The sequence below is a fragment of the Cnephaeus nilssonii genome (assembly GCF_951640355.1).
Source record: "Cnephaeus nilssonii genome assembly, chromosome: 3".
NCBI classification, from domain to species: Eukaryota; Metazoa; Chordata; class Mammalia; order Chiroptera; family Vespertilionidae; genus Cnephaeus; species Cnephaeus nilssonii.
The window spans coordinates 42,882,205-42,907,900 of NC_137074.1; the positions used below are offsets into that span (position 1 = coordinate 42,882,205).

The 25,696-nt window shown below is 40.5% G+C and overlaps 1 protein-coding gene across 2 annotated transcripts in view; it reads right to left on the reverse strand.

The window, feature by feature from the left end:
- EHHADH (enoyl-CoA hydratase and 3-hydroxyacyl CoA dehydrogenase) overlaps nt 1-25,696 on the reverse strand; it is a 47,343-nt gene that overhangs the window by 17,786 nt on the left and 3,861 nt on the right. For both annotated transcript variants that reach the window (XM_079766278.1, XM_079766277.1), the window contains exons 2-5: nt 21,055-21,158; nt 13,624-13,796; nt 9,977-10,088; nt 2,143-2,247 (exon numbers count right to left, since the gene is read on the reverse strand). In XM_079766278.1, the coding sequence (XP_079622404.1) occupies nt 2,143-2,247; nt 9,977-10,088; nt 13,624-13,796; nt 21,055-21,158 (494 nt within the window). The remainder of the gene's footprint in view (nt 1-2,142; nt 2,248-9,976; nt 10,089-13,623; nt 13,797-21,054; nt 21,159-25,696) is intronic.

Here is a 25,696-nt window from a genome sequence, read left to right on the forward strand (position 1 = left end):
AATAATTACAAAATTTCATCTGTCTCTATACTTAAAATGGGAGAATTTTTTGTGTGTAAATTATATACCAATAAAGAAAAAACCAAAACAAAAAAAAAGATCATTTATAAAATTTTGGGGTTAAAACTAACTTGTTTTCATTTCTGCATATCTCTTTTAAATTTTTTGTCTGTATTCATACATATTTTATGTAGCTATAATTATAGAATATATGTGAGTTTATATTTTAGAAACTTTTATACACAAATAATTTTACATATTTCTAAATAGTATTCATGACTATAATTTAAAATAGTTATACATAATTGTCCAAAGCCCAGAACCATTTCCCCTACTGTTAACAGGTGAACTACCAAGTTTTAAAGCAGATGGTTCCTCCTCAATATTTGGGTGCCATCAAGTGGACAAACTGTGTAATGTGGCTGAGATTGAGTAGACTTTTATTATAAATTTTATAAATTGAAAAAAAACAAACACCTGTTTAAAACTTGTAATTTGAATTAATTTTAAAAATGAAATCAATTTTAAAAAATGAAAACAGACAATTTTATAAATGTACCAGACCATGATCCTCATTATTTCTTGAAGGAACTTAACTCTCAAATCTGAATCTAAGGAAATCAGTTCAGGAAAAGAACTCCCTATTGAAATCAGGTTCTTTACAAACTAAGACCACGGGTATAAATAACAGTCTATTTAAGCACCCAACCAAAAATAATTTAGGCACCTCCAAATGCAAATAGCCTTTGCTGTTGGCCAACCAGGTGACTTCTAACACAACAATAAGCCCTCTCAGGAGGCACAATGAAACCAGGGATGAAAATGTGCTGAAGACTGTCTGGAAGGCAGAGAAAGACAGCAGGAAACTCATTCCCATTTGGGCAAAGGCTTGCAGATTCTCTTTATGAGTCACCAGTATTTTTTCCCCACAGACCCTGGCCTCTCCAGTTCAAGCTTTTCTTATTGCATTGACAGTAACTGGCTAGAGCCACAAAAAGAACGATTATTTCAGAAAAGTGTTTGGTCCCTACCAGGGTCAGCAAAAGAATGTCTTTTTCAAAAGAATGCCTTTGAATGACACTGAGCCATTGCCTGCCACCAAGTAGCGAGATGAACGCCCTGCTCTGCCTGTAACCAGCACTCTTTCCAATTATTTTTTCTAACACTCTTTAACCCTCTCCATCTTGCTGCCAACTTCCACACATCAAAAAGAAACAGCTAGAAAAGGAAAGAAAAACTCAAGGAGTGCCACACCAAAGAACTCTTAAAGGAAGGCATGACTCCATACAGTGAGAAACCAATGAGAGAGAAAACATAGCTCACAGAAACAGAACCATGCTTTTATCATGGTCAATTATAGAGCTTGTCTTCTATTTGCTGAAATGTTTATTTGCTTGTTTGTTTTAATTTTAATTATATTTCTTAATAGAAAATGCATTCATTTAATAAAAATTCAAAAGGTGTGGAAGAATCTATAGATATAAAAGCCTAAGCAACCATTACGACAGAATGAGCAGAATGACTGGCTGGTAGCTGTGACGCGCACTGACCCAGACCTTGCTGCTGGGGCCCTGACAGCCCCAAATCTGGTTCATCCGCACCCCGGGACCCAGACAGGAGGGAGGAGGGAGCCCGATTCCTCACCGAATCAGCCATTGGTTAGCTTGCTGCTGGGGCCAACCTCCCATGGTCCCTCACCCCTGGCAAGCTGGCCCCCCAATTGGCCCCAATCACCGGCTAGGCCAAGGGAACCCATCTGTGCATGAATTCATGCACTGGGCCTCTAGTAAACAATAAAAAGACCCGCCCCATTCCCAGAGACAACCATTAGCCATTACTTATGAATCCTTATGGAAATATTTTATACACAAACAGTTACATATATACATTCTCCCCATATAGACATTCAATCCCATCCCCTCTTTCTTATTTCACAAATGGTAAACCACTCTACACAATGGTGCTTTTTACACTTAATATACTATATCACGGCACTCATACCATATCAATACATAGTTTCTCATTCATTTTAAAGGTGTGCCATATCGCATCACTTGGATGTACTAAAAGATATTTAAGGAGTTTGTTAGGATAGACATTTAGCTTGTTTCCAATTTGCAGCTATTTTTATTATCTTCTTACCTAAAACTCTCTGGGCTAATTTGATTGCTTCTTCAACTGGGTCTGAATTGACAATTTCATCTAGAATACCCAGCTTGAGTGCTTCATCTGCCAAAACATGTCTTCCTAAAACAAAACAAAACAAGTCACAGAACAATGTGAGATTAAAGCAAAAGCAGGGAGGGCCTCTGTTCTGAATATAAACCTACTGTTAAATAAAATAAATGACAGCTGTAGTAGAAAGATCACTGAAGGGGTAACCAGAAAATGTGGATTCAAGCTCCAGCACTATCTTTTACTATTTGTGTTACCATAAAGAACTGTATAGGACTACAATTTCCTTGTTGATAAATGGGACTAATTACGTTTACATTAGTAATTCTGAGTATTAAGTGAAAATAACATATTCTCTCTTTACTCTAGAAATAATATCTATAGAAGCACTTTATAAACTATAGATCTCTATATAAATATAAGAGGTGATTGTTTTAAATTATAATCATAGATGTAGTAACAGAGTAGTACCAGTATCTCATATCATATACACCAAAGGCTGTCATTGATTATACATACATACACACACACACACACACACACACACACACACACCCCACACAAACACACAAAAGACAGTGCCTGAAGATAAATATAGTTGGGCAGAGGAAAAACGTATTAAGTTGACATTATATAAGTTATAATAAAAATTACACAGGCTAGCCCTAGTTGGTTGGGGCATCATCCCATATACCAGAAGGTGATGGGTTCTCATCTCTCTCTCTCTCTCTCTCTCTCTCTCTCTCTCTCTCTCTCTCTCTCTCTCTCTCTCGGATTTACCAAGGTTGGTGAATGGAGTGCTCTACTAAGGGTTTTTAGTCCAGGAGTTAGTGACACTAAGCAACAGCAGCAGCTTAAATCTCACATCTCAGGTGGTGACATCTGGTGTCTAGTGGTGTTGTCAGGAACATCCAGTGTCCAATGGTGGCTCTGGCAGCCTCCAGTATAGAATGGCACCTCTAGGTGGTTCCAGAAGTTTGACATATTACTTGCTTTCCTGCCAATACCATCTTCCTTTTGAAAAGTGATCATCAAATCAGTATTGATGGCAATAATTCCACGGTCATTGCTGCTCTCGTAGACAGTGTTGGTAGATGCCATCTCTGACACAAACCCTCCATTCCTGGTTCCTATTAGTGCTTCCAAGAGCTACAAATGGGGCTTGATCAGATAGACAGTTCAAAAACTTTTGGCATGGATCACTCTGTAACAGCAATATTTGGGCAGTTTTCTGGAAGTGCCTTTGAAAACAGGCTTCCCAGATTTCCTCCTGGGGTGAGGAGGGTGGTGGGGAGTGGGTGAGAGGCTTTGGGGGTCAAGTCTCCTGTGTATAAAATCAGTTGGGTGTGGGGTGAGTGAATCAGCTTCCTCAGGTTAAGTGAAGAAAAAAGAAAGGAAGGAAGGAAGGGAGGGAGGGGACAGAAAGATGGAAACCTGAGCACTAAAAGGATCTTTGAGGCAACTAACCAGGGGTAACAAGAACTACTCACTGATGGACTGAAAATTCCTTTTTTTTTTTTTAACAGTCCTCACTGGAAGATATTTTTTCCATTGATTTCTAGAGAGAGTGCAAGGGAGGGAGAAGGGGGGAGAGAGAAAGAGTGAAACATCAATGCGAGAAAGATACATCAATTGATTCCCTCCCACACGCACCCCTATGGGCCAAGGTATGTGCCCTTGAGAGGGAATCGAACCTGAGACCCTTTGGTCCCCAGGCTGACACTCTAACCGCTGAGCCAAACCAGCCAGGGCTCCTTCAGCTTTAATGATTTCTTTTGGCCTGGATTTCACAAAAGCAGAGGAGTACCAAAGCTCTACTGACAGAGTCAATGAGATTCCAGGTACTGTACTTTTATTCTGCCAAGGACCTAAAGACCCAGCTCTGTACATACAACCCAAATTCTCAGCTTGTTTCTTCTTGTGCTGCCCCCAGTGTAGAGGACAACCACTGTCCAAAGGGCTCTAATAAGAGCCCTGCCTATTATGTCACAATATTTTCATAGGCTTTAGATTTGGGGTTTAGTTTTGAGATTTTGGTTTGTCTGGTTCTTTTGTTTTGATCATGAAATGAAATTTGCTGATACTTATTATTGCTGCCTAAGAGCCCTTGGTGTAAAACTTACCCTCAACACCTTGTTAAAATATAGAGAAACCTCACCTATACCTAAATCTGGAAGGCAGGCAGGATAAAAGTGCCACTCCCCGGGTGTTCTAGATAATAAGAGGGATCTCATCAAAGTCTAGAGATGTGGGGGCATCCCCGTACCATGACTGATCATAAAGAATCCCATTAGGGCTGGGGATACGTTCTAAGAGAACAGAGGGGAGGCTCTCTGTGCTGTTCCGTGAACAAGGAGAACGGGACCTAGAAAGTAAAAGCAGAAAGAACAGGGCACTGCAGTTCTCGTCACCTGATTGGACAGAGAACATCCGGGGATGAACTGCAATGTGTTCAAGCACATCTTTGGTGATCGCTGCTAAAGATGGGTCGTTTTCAGCTGGCACTTTAAGGGAATTGTGGAGAAGCAATAGTTGGTGCTGCCATCGATCCACTTTCCAGAATTACCTCTCTTATGGATTTCAGAAGATCAGAATATGTTAGCTACTTACTTATTAATTTAATCCAAATCTATTTGCTTATTAATTTTGTATGGGATCAGCTCCTGCAACACTGGTGTTTTTTTCCCCTACATCAGCAAGGAATATTTACCTTTTAGTGACAATTATTTTTAACATCCTTTCTTAGTAAAATATATATATATATATATATATATATATATATATATATATATATATATTTCCAAATCACAAAGAAAGATTCTTAGTATCATCATTATTAACAGCTACCATAAGAGTTTCCTATTGCTGCTATAACAGATTACCACAAACACATAGCATCTAAAGACAACACACATGTGTAATCTTAGTTTAGGATGTCAGAAGTCTAAAAGAGATCGGCAGAACGAACCGCGTTTCTTCTGGAGGCTTTAAGGAAGAATCGCTTTCTTGTCCTTTACAGCCTCTGGAGGCTGCCTACACTTCTTGGCTTGTGGCCTTTTCCTCCATCTACAAAGGTATCTGTGTAGTATCTGCTCTCTTCTCTGACCTCTTGCCTCCCTCTTCTAAGGACTCTTGTGATAAATTCAACCCACCTGGAAAATACAAACTAATCTCCCACTGAAGATCCTTAATTCAATCACATTAGTTGTGTGTGTGTATATATATATATATATATATATATATATATATATATATATATATATATATTTGATTTTAGAGAGGAAGGGAAAGGGACAGAGAGATAGAAACATCAATGATGAAAGAGAATCATTGATCCACTGCCTCCTGCACACTCCACACTGGGGATTGAGCCCACATCCTGGGCATGTGCCCTGACCGGGAATTGAACCCTGACCTCCTGTTTCATAGGTCCATGCTCAACCACTGAGCTACACCGGTTGGGCCACATTAGTACCTTTTTAATGTAAGGTAACATATTCACAGGTTCTGGGGATTAGGATGTGAGCACCTTTGGGGGGTTATTATTCTGCTCCCCACAGTTACCATTTAGAAAAATCTTCTATGTGACAGAAGCATGTCATGTAACTTCCATTATTCCTCAGAATTGCTTTGTTTTACTGATGAGAAAAAAGAGGCTAACAGTTCAGAAGACCTCACTCCTAAATCCAGGCCAGTCTATTCAACTGTCTACTTGACATCTCCACTTGCTTGTCTACCAGACCTCTCAAATTTAACACATCCAAAACTAAGCACTGTGATTCCTCCCTGGAACTACTCTACCAGCAGAAACCCCCATCTCAGTCATGGCACCATCATTCCCACTGCTCAGGCCATTAGGATCATCCCCTACCCTCCTCTTTTCCTCACATCTGATCTGTTACAAAACCCTGTTATCAAAATATATCCAAAATTTGACCATCTCATCATTTACATTGCTACCACTCAGGTCCAAGCTCCCATCATCTCTCCCCTGGATTATTACAGCAACCTTAGAACTAGTCTTCCTCTTTCTGCCTTTACCTCTAATTAATATATTTTCAATAGCCAGGGTGATCTTTTAAAAATATAAGTGAGAGCATGTTACTCCCCTGCTCAAAACACTCCTATGCTTTTCTACCTCATTCAAAAGAAAAGCCAAAGTTCTTTCTGTAATCTTCAGGACCCTACATGATGTAACTTTATCCCCTACTAGTCTTCCCTTTACTCACTTCAAACCTTCTCCAGATATCAGCATAATGAGCTTCCTCACCTTCTTCAGCTCTTTACTCAGATGTTATTATGTAGAAAAGCCTTTCTTAGCTACCCTACCTAAAATATCATCCCCAGCCCTAACATTTTATATTCCCCATTTCTGCTTTAAGTGTTCTCCTTAGCACCTATCTCCATCTACCCTACCATATATATATATATATATATATATATATATATATATATATATATATATATATATACTAGCGTTCCCGTTGCAGGAAAAATCCTGCAATAGGGTTTCCTGCTGCACTCTACCCCACCCTGCCTGTTCTCCTCCCTTGTCCCCCGCCCCGTGATCTCCACCAGCCCTCCTGCTTTTCTAACTTCTCCGCCAGCCCGCGCTCTCCTTCCTTCTTCCCTGGCCCCGCCTCCGCTCCTCCCTTCTCCCCCGGCCCCGCCTCCACTCCTCCCTTCTCCCCTGGCCCCGCCTCCGCTCCTCCCTTCTCCCCTGGCCCCGCCTCCACTCCTCCCTTCTCCCCTGGCCCCGCCTCCACTCCTCCCTTCTCCCCCTGCCCCGCCTGCTCAACTTCCTTCTCCCCCGGCCCCGCCTCCGCTCCTCCCTTCTCCTCCCCCCCCCCCAGCTTGCTTGCTTCTCTGCAGCTTTGCTCCCTTCTGCAGCTCTTGGCTTCTTTCTAAGCTGTCGCGATATGCAAATTAGCCACCATCTTTGTTGGGATAATTTGCATATTCGTCCTGATTGGTTGGTGGGCGTGGCTTGACTGGTGGGCGTGGCTTGGGCGTAGCGAAGGTGCGGTCAATTTGCATATTTGTCTATTATTAGATTATATATATATATATGTATATATATATATATATTACTTATATAATAAGTAAGCATATATCTGAGTATACAATTGTGGTAACTGGGCTCCAAGGTGACTCGCAGTATGTTAGGCCTCTTGGTATCAAGTCCTTTCCCCTGTTGAATAGGTAAGACCTGTTAATTAATAGGATAGTTCAGAAAAAATGGCACGGGACTCCAGAGCTAGGACATAAAAGGCATTACAGCTTTCACCTTGCTCTCTCTGGGATAACTCCAGAGGAAGCCAGTGTCCATGTTGTGAAGACACTTATACAACTCTATGGAGAGGTCCACGTGCAGAGGAAATGAAGCCTCCTGCCAACAGTCAGCACCAACTAGCCATCCATGTGTGTGAGCCACCTTGCAAGCATGTTCTCCAGCCCTGGTCGAGTTTTCAGATAACTATTGCCCCAATAAATGTTTTGACTGAAACTTCATAAGAAAGTCTGAACTAGAATCCAACTAAACTGGTCCCAAATTTCTGACCCATAGAAACTAGGAAAGAAATAGTACTTCCAATTAAGCCATGACTCACAATGAATGTAAGAGGCATCTTGATTTCAAAGATATGGAGAAAACTGTGGTTTTGATTGATGAAATATGACAATACTAGAGGCCTGGTGCACAAATTAGTGCACAGGTGGGGCCATCTGGGCTGGGCCAGTGGGGGGGAGGGGCTGCAGACAGTTGGCCAGCAGGCTCCGCCCCCAATCGGGGGGGGGGCAATTGGGGACCGGGCTGGCTGGCGGGAGGGGCCACAGGAGGTTAGGGGGGGGCAATTGGGGCTCGGGGCAGTTGGCCACTACAGTGCGCACCACAGCGACTGGTCATTCCGGTCATTCTAGTCGTTCTGGCATTCCAGTCGCTTGGCTCTTATATATTTAGATGGTGACTGTCATTGTTGTTTTCTCCATATAATCTCCATGAAGGCAGAACTATTGGTTGGATTGATTCACTGCTATAGGCTTAATGCCTAGAACAAGGCCTGCCATATGAGAGAAGATTAATAATAGTTGCTGGGTGAATGAATAAAATTTAACTTGTATAAGGCATATTGTTTGACTGTAGTAGAACTGGTGTTCAAACTCAGGCCTTTGATTCTAAAGCACCTTCTTCAAGTCTATTACCAATATCCTCATCTTATTTTTTATTGCCCCTCCTTCAAGTTTATTACCAATATCTTCATCTTATTTTTACTAAAATCTCCTCTTAACTAAGAAGACAGATAGGAGAATAATAATATATAGCTGAAACTTATGAAGCTATTACCATGTCTAGGACGGTTCTAAGCACATTGTATTAACTTATCTTTACCACATTGTAAAGATGGCCGATACTATTGTTACCCACATTTATAAGAAAACTATGGCACAAAAAGGCAAAGTGACTGACCCAACGTCTCATAATTATTTATACCTGTTTAGAGTAAATAGTTATAAATGTTCTTTCTTTCAACCTTATCACAACTGAAAATATCTTTATGTATCTTATGGTATTTGGTAAATTTAGGGTCTCTAAATGTTTTCTAGTGTTTCAATCTTTACATTCCTATTAAAAGAGAACAAATTTATAGTTAATACTTGGGAAATGAAAAATTCAGTCATTTCCACACTAAAACTTGAAATCTTTCCTGGAAAATTCTGGTTTTAGTTCCAGTTTATATTACAATTTGTAAATTAGATCTGAATATAATATACCCTATGTGAACACCAGTGTCTATGAGTAGACACTGGAACTATAATGAAACCCTCATTGCCCTAGCTGGTTTGGTTCAGTGGATAGAGCATCAGCCTGTGGACTGAAGGGTCCCAGGTTCGATTCTGGTCAAGGGCACATGCCAAGGTTGTGGGCTCAAACCCCAGTAGGGGGTGTGCAGGAGGCAGCCAATCAATGATTCTCTCTTATCATTGATGTTTCTATCCCTCTCTCTCTCTCCCTTCCTCTCTGAAATCAATAAAAAAAAAGTATATTAAAAAAACAACAACACTCATTGAGTGGATTATAAAACTGTGGTACATCTACACAATGGAATACTACACTGCTCTAAAAAAGAAAGAACTCTTACCATTCGAAACAGCATGGATGGACCTGGAGAGCATTATGCTAAGTGAAATAAGCCAGTTGGAGAAAGATAAATATCATATGATCTCACTCATTTGTGGAATATAATGAACAACATAAACTGATGAACAAAACCAGATCCAGACATAGAAGCATCAAACAGACTGTCAAACCTCAGAGGGAAGGTAGGGGAGGGTGGGGGTAAGGGGGAGAGATCAAGCAAAGGACTTTGTATGCATGCATATAAGCATAACCAATAGACACAGATAGTAGGGGAGCAAGGGCATGTGCTGGGGGGTGGGAGGGCCAGGGAGAGGTCAATCGGGGGGAAAGGAGACATATGTATATAATACTTTCAACAATAAAGAATTATTTTTTAAAAAAGAGAGAGGACATATTCATGAAAAAAAAAACACTCAAATGTGATTAGCAGTTTGTATACACTTTCATTTAGAAGACACTCACATTTGATCTTCAAGGTAACATTTGAGAAGCTGTCAGAGAAGCTATTCTTTCCAGGTTATAGGTGAGAACATTGACAGTTTAAAAAGTTCAAGTATCCTCTTAAGATCACATGGGTATGGAATGGTGAAGCCAAGATTTTTCTAAATCCTATTTCAGTTCCCCACATTTACCTAGACAACTGCTGGCAGTGTTTACACTGACCTGAGGTAATTAAATCAAGTGCAGCAGGAACTCCAATGAGCCTGGGGAGAAGCTGGGATCCTCTTGCACCAGGAAGAAGTCCTAATTTGACTTCTGGGAAGCCCACTTGAGCCTATCAAAGTGTAAAGGCATGAAGGTCAATCGAATGAGATGACATAGAGGGTAAAGATGAGCATTCCCCTGGGTTTCCTAAACTCTCAAAAACATTGTTTCATAGAATTCAGCAAGAGTTGCTACAAGGCAAATTATTGCACACCCTCTCGTTTAATTTAATTAACAGCATAAAAAGAGCTGTATTGTCCCCTAAGTCTTTATGTTGAAACACATCCTTAGCATCTTAAACATTTTTTTTTCTGACTCTATTATGACCTACCTTGGTCAACAAAAATAATAGTCTCCAAAAACAGCTTTATAGAGTCCTGAAAGATCCAATCAGCCAGTAAAGTAAAAAGACATCCACAGGATGGGAGAAAACCTTTTTTAATTGTATATCTAGACTATATAAAGAAGTTTTACAACTCAATAATAAAAAGACAAATAATCCAATTAAAAATGTGCAAAGGATCTAAATAGACATTCTCAAAAAAAGAGCTACAGTTGGGCCACTAAACATTAGAAAAGATGCTTAATATCATGAGCCATCAGGGAAATACAAATCAAAACCACAACAAGATACCATTTTACATCCACTAGGATGGCTACAATAAAAACTATAGACAATAATAAGTGTAAGAGAGGATGTGGAGAATACAAAACCCTCATACATTGCTGGTGAGAATGGAAAATGGTGCAGCCACTTTGGAAAACAACTTGCCAGTTCCTCAAAAGTTAAACAGAGTTACCATATGACCCAGCAATTCCATTCCTGGGTATATACCCAAGAGAAATGAAAGCATGTCCACAGAAAAACTTGAATACAAATTTTCATAGTGTTCATTAAGGTTAAGAAAGTAGGAAAACCCAAATGTCTATCAACTGATGAATGAATAAACAAAATGCAGCATATTCATACAAGGGAATATTGTTCAGCCACAGAAAGGAATGAAGCACTGATATAGGCTACAACATGAGTGAACCTTGAAAACATTAGGCTAAGTGATAGAAGACAGTCATAAAACATATTGTATAATCCATTTATATTAAATGTCTGAAATAGGCAAATCCATAAAGACAGAAAGTAAATATGTGGCCCTGACCGGTTTGGCTCAGTGGATAGAGCGTCGGCCTGCAAACTGAAGGGTCCCGGGGTCCATTCCGGTCAAGGGCATGTACCTTGGTTGCAGGCACATCTCCAGTAGAGGGTGTGCAGGAGGCAGCTGATCGATGTTTCTCTCTCATTGATGTTTCTAACTCTCTCCCCCTCTCCCTTCCTCTCTGTAAAAAAATCAATAAAATATTTTTTTTTAAAAGAAAAGAAAGTAAATTTGCGGTTGCTTAGAACTAGGGGAGAAGGAAGATGGAGGATTACTCCTAAATGAAGTTCCTTTTTATGGTAATGAAATGTTCTAAAAATCAACTTGGAGCCCCATCTGGTTTGGCTCATTGGATAGAGCATTGGCCTGTGGACTGAAGGGTCCCAGGTTCGATTCTGGTCAAGGGCATGTACCTTGGTTGCAGACTCCTCCCCGGCCCAGGCCCTGGTCGGGGTGCATACAAGAGGCAACCAATCGATGTGTTTCTCTCACATCAATGTTTCTCTCTGTCTTTCCCTCTCTCTTCCACTCTTTCTAAAAATCAATGGAAAAACCTCCTCGGGTGAGGATTAAAAATAAATAAATAAATAAATAAATAAATAAATAAACAAACAAACTTTTGTAATGGTTGCACAACTCTATGAATATAGTAATATACCATTGGATTGTACACTTTAAATGAGTAAATTTAGAAGAGGAAGAGAAGGAGGAGGAGGAGGAGGAGGAGGAGGAGGAGGAGGAGGAGGAGGAGGAGAAGAGAGTCAGCAACCTCAATCCAGTTAAGAGGGTGAGCTTCAGGCCTTATCATATGCCCCTCCTAGCCATTTAAAAGTGGTCAAAGCGCCCTGGCCAGTTGCTCAGTGATTAGAGTATTTTAAGATTTTAACAACCAGTATCACTGAACTGGTACACAATAGCTGAGCACCCATGCTAGAAAAGCCTAAGATATGTCAACCAGTAACCATTTAAAAGGTCACCTTGGATATTTATAACTACATTTACACTGAGTGGCCAGATTATGATGACCACGCCATCAGTACTTCATTGGGCCACCTTTTGCCTTCAATACTGTAGCGATTCTTCTTGGCATTGACTCCACAAGATGTTGAAAGGTGATGTGAGGAATCTGACACCATGTCTGATGAATAGCACTGTCCAGTTCTTGCTGGGAACCAATTCCAACATGTCATAATTACAAGAGTTTCATCAAAAGGTTGGTGAAGCTTGGGGGGCTCAACAAGGGCTGAACCACATATGTAGTTTACCTGTTGGAACAGCTAAATGGCACCTCCCCCAAACCTGAATAGGATTGTCTACTGCCAGACAGCTCAGAGCATCTTAATTTGCATGTTATTGCCTCCTATTGGCCAAACACCTGAACAGCTGTAGGCTATTCCCGAACCTGACAATGCTTCTGTAAACCTTACCCTTTGAAACCTTACCCTTTGAAGTGTATTATCTCCACCTTGCCTTAGGAAAAATTGTGTTAATAAATAGCACGGGGTCCTTAGACTACGAGTAGCCTTTAGCTCCTTTAGCTGAAGCTCCTCTGACCCCCAATGCCTTTCAAAATTATCTTTCATCCTTGGACTCCTTATTGAATCTACATGCAGCTTCTTTCTCCAGATTGCAGAACCCTTTGTAATGCTGGGACAAGAACCCCGGCATATGGCGTCCAACATGGGGCACCTTGAACCCTGGAAGCACCAATATTAATGCTGGGACAAGAACCCTGGCAAGTTCTGTGAGATTTGGTGGTTGTGGAACCAGCTGCCTAATGGCTCTTTTAACTTTGTCCCACAAATGCTCAATTGGATTGAGATCTGGTGATTGTGGGGGCCACCTAAGCAAGGTAAAGTCTCCCTCATGTTCTTGAAACCACTCCTGCACAATATGAGCACTGTGGCATGGTGCATTGTCTTGTTGGAAGAAGCCATCTCCATTGGGATATGCCATCAACATGATAGGATTAACTTGATCAGCAACAATACTTAGGTATGTTGTGCTATTCAGACATTGTTCCACACAAATTAAAGGGCCCAAATCATGCCAGGAAAACATGCCCCAAACCATAACACTGTTTGGTTTCCCCACCAGCTTAAAGGGTTGTACTCATGCATGCGGGGTGCATGCTTTCATGCTGTTTCCACGAAATTCTCACTCTGCCATCTGCATGATGCAACTGGAAATGTGATTCATCAGACCATATGACTTTTTTCCAATGCTCGACTGTACAATCCTTGTGTTCCTATGTGAATTGGAGACGTTTTATCTTGGTAACTGCAGACAGCAAAGGTGTTCGAATAGGCCTTTGGCTTCAATATCCCATACGATGCAGTGTATGGCTAATTTGCCTACAAACGTCAGGTGGTCATAATAATCTTGCCACTCAGTGTAGAGCTTGCCCTAAAGAAAACCCCACACACCAAGTCCTGCATGGAACCCAGCTGTTACCTCTGCATGGGCAATCCTATAGTGGCAGCCCAGGGCCAGCTCTAGTCCGCCTCCTAAAGCCATGCCTTGGATTGCTGCCACCAAGGGCTTTTCGCTTCTCTGCATTTCATCTACTAAATTTCCTAATGTGAACGTAGAAGTAACAGGAGCGCTGAAGCCATGGATATCAGCACCTAAGGACACAAAGACAAGAAAAAGAGAGTTGAGAAAGAGGTGGGCTTTGTTCCATAACAATAAGATACCAGATAATTTTTAAGGAATCTCAGACCTCTTCAGAGCCATGAAACACTTCATCTTTTAGGTGGAGACACAGTAAAAGAACAAAAATAGCTGGAAAATGTAGATTGATAGAAAATTCTCAAATCTTTTTAGGAATCCTGTAATCTTCTAAAATCTGTCTCTCCATATGCTAGGTAGCAATTCTACCTTTAGAAAAGTTAAGAAGCTCAAAGAAAGGGAATAGAGATTTTTCTACAATGAGCATTATTCTGAGACTGAGTCATCCCCTTCCACTTTTTGCATGATACTGCTCACTAATCCTATTCACAGCAATTTCAAGCCATTTCTTTGTTACAGGCATGAGTTATTACAATAGAAAGTCTCAGGGTAAAATGCATACATATTCGTGAGTTATACATTAATCAACCAGCTTAGAATTATGTTTCTTTAATTGATTTTTTATTATCAATAACAATAACAATACGTATTGCTTTTTCTAATTATAATAATAGCATACATTATGGACAATTTGAAAAATATTTATAATTATAAAGAACCTAAAGATCACCCCAAATATCACCACAGAGATAACAATGTAATATTTGGTGAATTCTTAGTTTTTTCCCAATGCACATATATAAATAGCTTTGGGATCTTGAGTAAGTTATTTAACCTTTGTCTCAATACCTACTTAAATGACTGATGTGAGAATTAAATGGAAGTTCACTATAATATATACTTAGAGGCGCGGTACACGAAATTCATGCACTCGGTGGGAGGGTCCCTCAGCCCGGCCTGCACCCTCTCGCAGTCTAGGAGCCCTCAGGGGATGTCTGACTGACAGTGGGGAGCGGGCCTAAGCCGGCTGTTGGACAGCTTTAGTGCTGCCGCAGAGGCAGGAGAGGCTACTGCTGCTGCGCTCACCAGCCATGAGCCCAGCTTCTGGCTGAGCAGCGCTCCCCTTGTGATAGCACACTGATCACCAAGGAGCAGCTCCTGCATTGAGCATCTGCCCCCTGGTGGTCAGTTTGTGTCATAGCGACCAGTTGTTCTGCGGTTTGGTCGATTTGCATATTAGCCTTTTATTATAATACTAGAGGCCCAGTGCACGAAATTCATGCATGGAAGGCGGGGGAGTCCCTCAGCCCGACCTGCACCCACTTGCAATCCGGAACCCCTTGGGGGATGTCCAACTGCGGGTTTAGGCCCAATCCCACAGGGATCCCTGCAGGATTGGGCCTAAACCGGCAGTCAGACATCCCTCTCACAATCCAGGACCACTGGTCCCTAACCACTCACCTGCCTGCCTGCCTGATAGCCCCTAAACACTTTGCCTGCCTGCGTGATCACCCCTAACCACTGGCCTGCCTACCTGATCACTCCTAACCACTCGCCTGCCTGGCTGATTGACCCTAACCACTCTGCATGCCTGCCTAATCACCCCTAACTGCTCACCTGCCTGCCTGATCACCCCTAACCACTTGCCTGCCTGCTTGATTGCCCCTAACTGCTCACCTGCCTGCTGATCGCCCCTAACCACTCTGCCTGCCTGATTGCCCCTAACTGCTCTCCTGCCTGCCTGATCACCTCTAATCACCTCTGCCTCAGCCCCCACCACCACGGCTTCATCCAGAAGGACATCTGGAATGATGTCCGGAAGATCGTTCGGCTGTCTGGTCTAATTAGCATATTACGCTTTTATTATTATAGATATATATGTAGCAATATTGAGAGCATTCTGTAAAATCATTTTTTAATATTTTCCTTTTTTTCATATAATGGTATACATAGTGAGCTCTTTCCCTATAACATTATGTATTCTTTGAAAACATTAAGCTTGGTACAAGTTAATTTCATATTCAGCCTATTTATCTTTCTTTTTCTTTGTTTCTACCTGCTCCTCATCTAATATCAATTCAGGGATCATGCTTCATTTCACTAACCCATCATATTTTACACTTTAATCTATTATTATCATTATTATTTATATTTCTTTGGTACTAGAGAAACAAGATGAATTTCAACTGAATCTCAAGCCTATCATGCCTATAACTTAGATTAAAATGGTTTTTCATGTAATAACAGCAATTAATATTTACTGGATAAACACATCAGGCATAGTGCTAAGTTTTCTCATGTAATTTTCTTAACACCTATATTGAGTAGTATGATAATCCCCATTATACAAGTAAAGAAGTTAAGGCTTTGAGGTGTTAAGTGACTAGTTCAAACATATAACTAGTAATTGGTAAACTAAGGATTTGAACTCAGACAATTTGACCAAAGCCCACATTCTTAAATGTTATACCTTCTTCTACTTGCTACCCAAGGTTAGTATTATTATTATCCTAACTAGAGGCCTGGTGCATGAAATTCGTGCATGGGGGGAAGGGGTGTCCCTCAGCCCAGCCTGCACCCTCTCCAATCTGGGACCCCTTGAGGGATGTCCGACCACCCATTTAGGATGGGTGGGATAGGGCCTAAACGGGCAGTTGGACATCCCTCTCACAATACAGGACTGCTGGATTCCAACCGCTCTCCTGCCTCTGCCTGATTGCCCCTAACCACTTCTGCCTGCCAGCCTGATCACCCCTAACCACTCCCTGCCAGCCTGATCGACGCCTAACTGCTCCCCGGCCGGCCTGATTGCCACTAACTGCCCTCCCCTGCTGGCCTGGTCGCCCCCAACTCTCCTCCCCTGCTGGCCCAGTCACCCCTAACTGCCCTCCCTTGCTAGCCTGGTCACCCCTAACTGCCCTCCCCTCGAGGCCTGGCCCCCCCACAACTGCCCTCCCCTGCTGGCCTGGTCTCCCCGAACTGCCCTCCTCTGCTAGCCCAGTCACCCCTAACTGCCCTCCCTACTGGCCTGATCGCCCACAACTGCCCTCCCTGGAGGCCTGGTTTCCCCCCCCCCCCAACTGCTCTCCCCTGCAGGCCTGGTCCCCCCCAACTGTCCTCCCCTGCTATCCTGGTCTCCCCCAACTGCCCTACCCTGCAGGCCTGGGTCCCCCCCAACTGCCTTCCCTTGCTGGCCTGGTCACCCCTAACTGCCCACAACTGCCCTCCCCTGCAGGCCATCTTGTAGCGGCCATCTTGTGTCCACATGGGGGCAGCCATCTTTGACCACATGGGGGCAGCCATCTTGTGCCTTGGAGTGATGGTCAATTTGCATATTACTCTTTTATTAGATAGGATTGTAGAGAAATCAAGGCACAGACAAAAATATAGTGATTTTACTTTTTAACTATCTCTGGCATATAAAAATGCAATTGATTTTAAATCCAGCAAAATTGCTAAATTCTCTTATTAATACTAATAATTTTCTGATATCTTTAATTTTTCTACAAACACTATCATATCGATCATCTGGATAATAAAATTTGTTTCTTCCTTTCCAATCCTGATACCTCTTATTTCTTTTTCTAGTCTTACTGGGCTGGTCAGGGCTAGAACACAATGTCAAATCAAATACAAATGGTGATAGCAGCTAGCCTTGTCTGTGCTTTTCTTATAAGAAAACTTGTTAAGTTACCATTTTGTTTGAGGTTTGCTGTAGGTTTCTAAAAGGGAATATTTTAGCCTAAGACATATCATTTCTATACCTAGTTTACTATGAATTTTTATCTTTAATGCATGTCAAATGTTATCAAATGCTTTTTCTGCATCTATTGAAACAACCATGATTGTTTCTCCTTTAATCTTTAATAAGCTGTAATTTAATAAGCTGAAATTACATTAATTTTCTAAGGTTTAACCAATCTGGTAGTACTAGGATAAAAGTGATATATTACATTTTTATATATGTTAGATTCCATTTTATAATATACTGCTTAAATTTTTTATATTTGTATTTATGAATTAAATTGGCCTATAATTTTGCTTTTCATATTGTCCTTGACAGGTGTTGGTATCAAGGTTACGCTAGCCTCAAAATATGAGTTGGGAAGTGTACTGGGTTGAATGACGTCTCCCAAACAAGTGAATGTGAGCTGTTTTTGGAAATAGAGTCTTTCCAAATGAGGTCATAGTGGATTAGGGTGGATCTATCTAGGATCAGGAAAATTTGGACACAGGGGAGAAGGCCACAGGAAAACAGAGGCAGAAACAGGCCAAGGGCAACCAAGAATTGTTAGCAACCGAAAGGAGCCAGCGAGGCAAAGAAGGATTCTTCCCTAGAGCCTTCAGGGAAGAATGGCCTCGCAGATATCTGTACTTTGAACTGGAGACCTCCCCTAAGATTCCCACCTGCAATAAATGAATACATATGCTCAGGACAAAGGACCGAAGGTGCACTCTCCCTCCAAGGAGCACATCCATGCCATTCCCCCACTGGCATGTATGCCCCAACCTCTAGGGGACCCCATGAGACTTGCAACCAGGGGAGCAATGGGCAGCAGCAGCTCGTCTCGTCCTGGGCTAAACCCCTTAACCTGCCTACAAGGCCCCCTTTTCTCTGACCTCCCAGTGAGCTAAAGCAGCCCAGCCATTCATTCTCTCTCTCTCTCTCTCTCTCTCTCTCTCTCTCTCTCTCTCGACTGGCCTGCTACTTGTTTGGAGTATATCTTCCATAAACTCCATTTCACTTTCCTTTCATTTTCATTGATCTTAAAATCTTTTCTGCATCGATGAAAAGAACTGAGGTCCCAACCAGTAACCCCAATCTATTTGAGTTTTCTATTTCTTCCTTATTCAGTTTTGATGGGCTACATAGTCTTCAGTTTGCTAAAGGCTACACAGTATCTGCAGTGATAACACTTTGGTCATTTCTTATATACATTGTTTTACTGTCATTTTTTTTTTCTCTTCTTGATCAAATTCTCCAGATGTTTGTCAATTTCATTTGTCTTTTAAAGAACTAACTTCTGACATTGTTGATCTTCTTGATTCACATTTGTTTGCTATCCCATTAATTTCTCCTCTTTATTATTTCCTTCCTTCTACTTCATTTGGATCTATTTTATTGCTTGTTTGTTTTGTTAGTTCCTTGATACAGATGTTTAGCTCATTACATTTGTCTTTTTTCTTTCCTGAATTATGTAAGGCTATAAATTTTCTGCTAAGTTTTGCTTTAGCTGTATTTGTTGTTATATATGTTGTGTTTTTATTATCATTCAGTTCAAATTATTTTCTAAATTCTATTATGATATCTGCTTTGACTCAGAGAGATCAATTTCATTTCTAAAGATGAGAATTTCCAGTTATATATTTGTTATTGATTCCTAGTTTAATTGCATTGTTGTCAGAGAACATATTCTAAATGAAAATTTATTGAGATAAGCTTTCATGTTCCAATAGCTGATCAATTCTTGTAAATGTTGCAGGTTTGAGAAAAATGTATTATTTTGCAGTTGTTGAGTACATTGCTCTATATAAATCCACTAAGCCAAATCTGACAATTCTTAATGCTTTTCTAGAAGAATAATTTTTCTGCCCTAAACTTGAACTACATTCTCTCTCTTATATCTCCTTACTGACAAAGAAATATCAAGTTCTCCATAATTCTGATCCTTTTCTCCATGTCATAAATTTTCAAAGAGTTGAATAAGCTATTTAATAGCTGGTTTATGTTTGTCATATTATTTTAATCTCTTTCAGGTTCAGCCCTCTCAGCTATAAATAGATATTATAGACTTATTGAGGATTAAAATATAATAAGTGAAAAATACTACTATTTTCATTATTAGCAAATAACCTACATAGTCCTGGTACATAACAGGCAAGATAAATGATAATTATTATGATTATCATATTTATATTTATCTGTTGTCATAATTCCAATATGTTTCTTCTCAGGCTACCATTAACATATATTAAATTTCTCTAGCTACAGTAAGATTACATAGGCCCTCCTATTCATGTGACTTTGTCAAAGGGTATAATATATTCAGTTGGGAAAAGAGGACAGATGTCACAAATATCACTGAGTCACCATTTCAGATACTTTTGCCATATTTTTGTCAATACTTTTGGACCTTCAAGGAATAACCCAGCAAAAAGTGTCATGGTCACCAAGATAGATAATTAGCAGAAGAAAAATGAACTCCATTTCAAGACTGTGTGAAATAAAAAATAACATTTATTTAACATCTACATGTAGGCTCTGCACTAGAGGTTTTCAGATATGTTATCTCATTTAATCTCACAAAACCTATCAAGATAGATATTCTTGTATCTAATTTAAAAATAGAGAGATTGATGCCCCAGCTGGTTTTGCTCAGTGGATAGAGCATTGGCCTGCGGACTGAAGGGTCCTGGATTCGATTCCGGCCAAGGGCACATGCCCGGGTTGCGGGCTCGATCCCCAGTAGGGGGCATGCAGGAGGCAGCCAATCCATGATTCTCTCTCATCATGGATGTTTCTATCTCTCTCTCCCTCTCCCTTCTTCTCTGAAATCAATCTACACTAATAAAAGAGAAAGATGCAAATTGGATGTACCTCCATGACGCCCACCAGCCAATCAGGAGTGAGTATGCAAATTAACCCAACAAAGATGGCAGGTTAATTTGCATACACAGGCAGGGAGCGAAGACTGAAGGCTCCGCCTGAGCGAAGATTGAAGACTGAAGACTGAAAGCTGAAGGCTCTCCTGCCAGAGCCAAGCCTGAAGGCTGAAGGCTTGGCTCCACTGAAGGCTGAAGGCTTGGCTCCACTGCAGCCCGGGTCCTGGGCACTGGAGAAAAACCGGTGCCAGCAGCCAGGGAAGGAAGGCCTATTGCACGAATCTTTGTGCAACGGGCCTCTAGTAAAAATATATTTTAAAAAATAAACTATTTAAAAATAGAGAGATTGATTTATTTTTAAAATAAATTTATTGGAATGACATTGGTTAATAAAATTATATAGGTTTCAAGTGTACAATTCCATAATATAATTGAAATTCAGAAGATTAAAGGAATTTGTTCAAGTTCATATAGGGTGGAGATATATAGAGCAGGTATATACCAGCAGGTATATACCAGCAGGTATTATAGCTATCAAGTCTACAACTAAATATCTTACAAAGGTCCAATCCAATATAAAAGAGAATAAAGTCAAACTCTTCTCTGGGTCTCTCTTGTAATTCCACAGTCTCTTTCTCCACAGTTTCTCATTCCCACTCAAGTCTCCCATATCCATTACCCACACTATGGCAATACCCACAGGGACAGCTTATGTAGTATCAATGTGAGGCTGAATTCCAGAGATAACAGGAGAGGGTTAGGTACTGGTACCTGCAGAGAAGTTGCCATCTGCTCCACAAATCACAATGGCTTTTACTGTAGGGTCTGTTATAGCTTTCTGTAGTCCCTCTTTTATTCCATTGAAGACAGCTATACTAAAAGAAAATAAATAAATAAAGCATTAGTCAGAATTAAATTTCTACCATCTCAGAGTTTTTTCTGCTGGAAGCCAATTCCAGCATGTCAGCAGGGCTGAATCATCTGGAAATGGCTGAGGACATTTCCCCAAACCTGAAAAGGATTTGCATAAGTTAATTGCTTGCTGCCAGACAGCTAAGGGCATCTTAATCTACATGTTATTGCTTCCTCCTGGCCAAACACCTGAACAGCCAGAGGTAATTCTTCCAATCTGACAATGGATTCTGTGTACTAAACCCTGGCCTTTGAAGTGTATATCTACTTTGCCTTAGGATAATTTGTGTTAATAAAAAGCAAGGGGTCCAGAGAGACAAGAGAACTTGGTTTCTTTAGCCAAGCTCCACTGGCCCCCAAAATGCCTTCCAAAATTATGTTTTATCTCTGAACTCTTGATTAATTTACACACAGCACTTCTCCATATTCCTGAACCTTTCTAGATGCTGGATCAAGACCACTGGCATTAATTTTCCATTTCCTAACAATGAAAAATTAAACACATACACAATGGATAAAAACTCTAGTTTTTATAGTGAATTGAGCACTGAACTGTTAAAACATCTACATGTAGGCTCTACACTAGAGGCTTTCAGATATGTTATCTCATTTAATCTCACAAAAACCCATCAGGATAGATATTATTGTATCTAATTTTAAAATAGATTGATGCCCCAGCTGGTTTTAAATAGCATTTTTCTGCACTCTGCTGTAACTCTGAACACTTAGAATTGGCACTAATCAATTTAAAAATACTATTGTACATCTTCTAGATACAGTGAAAGGAGTTTGTAATACCCCAGGGAGAACAACATATACACAGCAAAATATCACACTAAGATGAATGCTGTAATAGATACAAAGAAAGTGATGTGAAAGTTCAGAGGGAAGTTTCAATTTGTCATAATGGCAAAATATAAGAAAACTGAAATACTCTAAAAGAAACAGATGTGGCAGGGGCTGCAAGTTACCCTAAATATCCCTACCTCCCCACCTTCTTCAAAGCAGTAGTAAACATATGGTTTTTAGCTGAAAACATAGCTGCCCAACATAAAGACTAAATTTCCCAGCATGCTATGCAGTAAGGTTAGCCCAAGGCATTAAGTTCTGACCAATGGGATAGAAGCAGATTTGGCATATGCAATTTTCTAGAAGAGTCTTAAAGGACTATGTGTAGTTTTTGTTTTTTTTTTCCTCCCTACTCCTGGCAGGAATGAAGAGGTGATGGTTAGATCAGGAGCAGCCTGTATGGACCAAAAAGTGGGACCATATATTGAAGATGGCAGGGCAAAGAGAGAGAGAATTGGGGTCCCTGGTAGTTGTGGAGCAGCTGTACACTGCTATGAGAAAAATCAACTTTTTCTTGTTTAATCCACTATTTTGAGTTTTCTGTCACTGACAGTCAAACCTAATCCTAAACATTAATTTAGCAGGTAAAGGCAAGGTCAGGGAAAGAAAGGACATATAGTAGATTTTGTCAAGTTTCAGTTGATGAGGGAGTTATCAACAGAGAAGATGGTTAAAGCCGAGATTAAATGCCTGCCAACAGGAAAGAAAAGAGAACCGAGAGTAGATCTTCTGGATACACCCTCATTTGAGAAGTGGGAGAGGCTCAGCAGAGTGACTCAGTACCAAGGGAGCCCAAAGTCACAAAGGCCAAGAGAAAAGAATTATGTCAAGAAGCAGGGAATCAATAAGTGCCAAGGGATGGTGAAGGAGGAGAACCTAGGAAAAGTGGTGAGGAATTGCTTCAAGGAAAAATAACAGAACCAGAGTCTAACCTGTTCTGCCATGGAATTCTGAGTAGTCTGGGGAAAATGTCTGTTCTTGAGCATACAGGGTGACAAAAATATTAATACAAAAGGAAAAACAATAATAAACTTCTCAAAAAGCCAGATGGTTCAGACCAGCAACTATGAGTTAAAACCTCAGGGAATAAAGGAAATAAGATAATTCCCTAATTACTTTTCATTTAACATAGATGAAATCAAACAAAACCTCTTGCTTTCGATTGTTAATTAGAAACCAAATCTGCTAAGGAAAAGAGATTCTGAACCATCCATAGTATTGACAAGTCCAAAAGGCACGTATTTCCTTCTGGGTAAATGATGGCTGCAGAATTAGCCCAAATGAACTTAATCAGTGCCAGTGAGAAGAGGCTGGCTTTTCCCATGTCACTCACCCCCTGCTCTTTTATTTCTTATGTCCTTGTCAATTTTGCAAAAATCAAACACAGGGGAGAAAAGCAAACTGAAAATGGCTATAACAGATACAGCTTTACTAGCATCAAGCCAAGCGAAAGGGATCACAGCCGGTAGTAATGTCAAGGTCCCAGAGATTAAGGAATTATTTTCTCCCCTTAATATTGTCAGGTATGGAAAAATGGAGTCTAGAGTAAAGATAACTTTTCATGAGTGCTGACCAAAACGTTTTAGCTTCTGTGACGATAGGAGGTCTTTTTAGTGACCTTTTTTTTTTTAATCCAAATGTCATCAAGAGAAGTTTGTGGCTTGTGACCAGCACTTTTTTTAAAAACAAAGAAATAGAAGATAAAATAGAATGTATCAAGCTATATGACAAGAAAGGACAAGTTTTATTTCATGGAACTTTGTGTTCAGTTGTGTATTTGTATGTCTTACGTTGCAATGTAGAACATGGGGTTTCTTACTGAGTGAATTATAGTAAAAAAAAAAAAAAAAAAAAGTGTGTTGGGAGACAGGCCTAGTAATCAGGCATGTCCTGATTTGTAAAGAGGGTTGGCATTCACCTGCATTGAAGAAAACATAGCTGGCCAAATTAGCCAAGAAGGATTTAAACCATTTGTTTGGGCCAAAATAATATTAAAATAAGAATCTCTCAGTGGGCAAGGAAGAGATAATTTTCCACATAAAATTAGAAATAGGAAGGGGAAAAGGAAGGAAGAGGAGGGAAAGAAAAATACAAAGCAAAAGAAGAAAAATTGGGAACCTTTTTGGACGAACATTCTGGGATATATACTCTACTTAAAACAGAACTTCAGACACAGATAGAAAAAAAAAAGCAAGAAAGTATTCATTTCCAAGAGGGGGAAATCTCAATGAAGCTGAAATGATTCCTGAGCAGCAGGGCCTGTTGGTAGGGGCTTGTAACAGGCTTCTGATGAATAGAAGCAATGATAGCTAACCTCTGTTAAATGCCAACTTATAATCTCCGGCACATTTCGACGTCACAACAACTTTATGAGGTAGATACTAACATTTCTCCTGCAAGGTGGGTGACAGTGGAATAAATTCATTAAACATTAAAAATAGTTATAAGAAAATATTCCTAGCTATGGGTATTGGACTATGGAACTTTCCCCCTCAAATTCTTGATGGGCATGGTTTCCCATTATGAGCAGAGGTTGAGGCAGGCAGTTCGAATATCTAATAATTCTAATTAGAATACAGACAAGTCCAAAACATATATGTAATCATATTGCTGATGTGTTTCTTCATCAAAACCAAAATAATGAATATTTTGCTTTCTTCTGAGAATGGCAAGAGAGTGAACATGTCATCCTTGAGTGGTTTTACTCCTGCAATTCTTTTGTATTATTAAATGCAGTAATTCATATTAAAAAAGAATAAATATTAATACTAATGATAAAATCAAATCTGATGACAGGATTAAAATTCAGTTAAAATTAGCAGGTTACCTCATCTCAGTCCTTTTTTTGCTCCAGCAGCATGTGATGAGAATTTAAACAAAGGTCTTTCTATACTTTATAGAGTCATTTAAATGATAACTTCTGCTAATCCTATTCCCTGTGGAAAGGTGTCTTTTTCCTAGGGCCGATCACTATACTCTTTTCAGAGATATGGAAGAATCAAACCTATAAAATAACTTCATTAATTTTCATAAGAGCGCATTAATCTCACTTTTCAAAGTCATGCATACAGCCCCGCACAAATCTGGGTTACAAAGTTTCACAGAAAAGGAACTCATGATGGAATAAAAGAGGGTAAAGTGCACAGTTTTTCAGAAAATGCTACTTAGGCTTACGCTGACATGGATCCTCTGGAGGTTTAGAACATACCAGGAGAAATTTGCATTTCTGGGCCAGGGCACAACTCTCCTTTCCTCACTGCGTTGGCATTCATGAGGGGCCTTTATTTATTTTTGCATAGGTGAAGCCATCTTGTCGGATTCCTAAAGCTTTTAGTGGGTGGCCTCGGCTGGAGATTGGGAAGTGAGGGATCAAGGTCCAGCCAGCTTTGCACCAAGACCTTTGGAACAGAAAGCAGGCCTGCGAAGTCAAAGTTGCAGGCAAGGAGGAGCGTCCAGCGCGAAGTTGGCACAGGCAGACGGCTTCCAGGCCAGCTCCCCTACTCTGCAGCCATCTGTCTGCCTCTCGGCCTCGGTTTCCTTCCCAGGGAACAGAGTTCTCTGCGAAGATTAACCAAGGTAAGCTATGTAAAAGGCCCTGGCATAAGTCCACGTTCCGTTTGGGTCTTGCTCAGATCAGCCGGGGAGAGTCAGA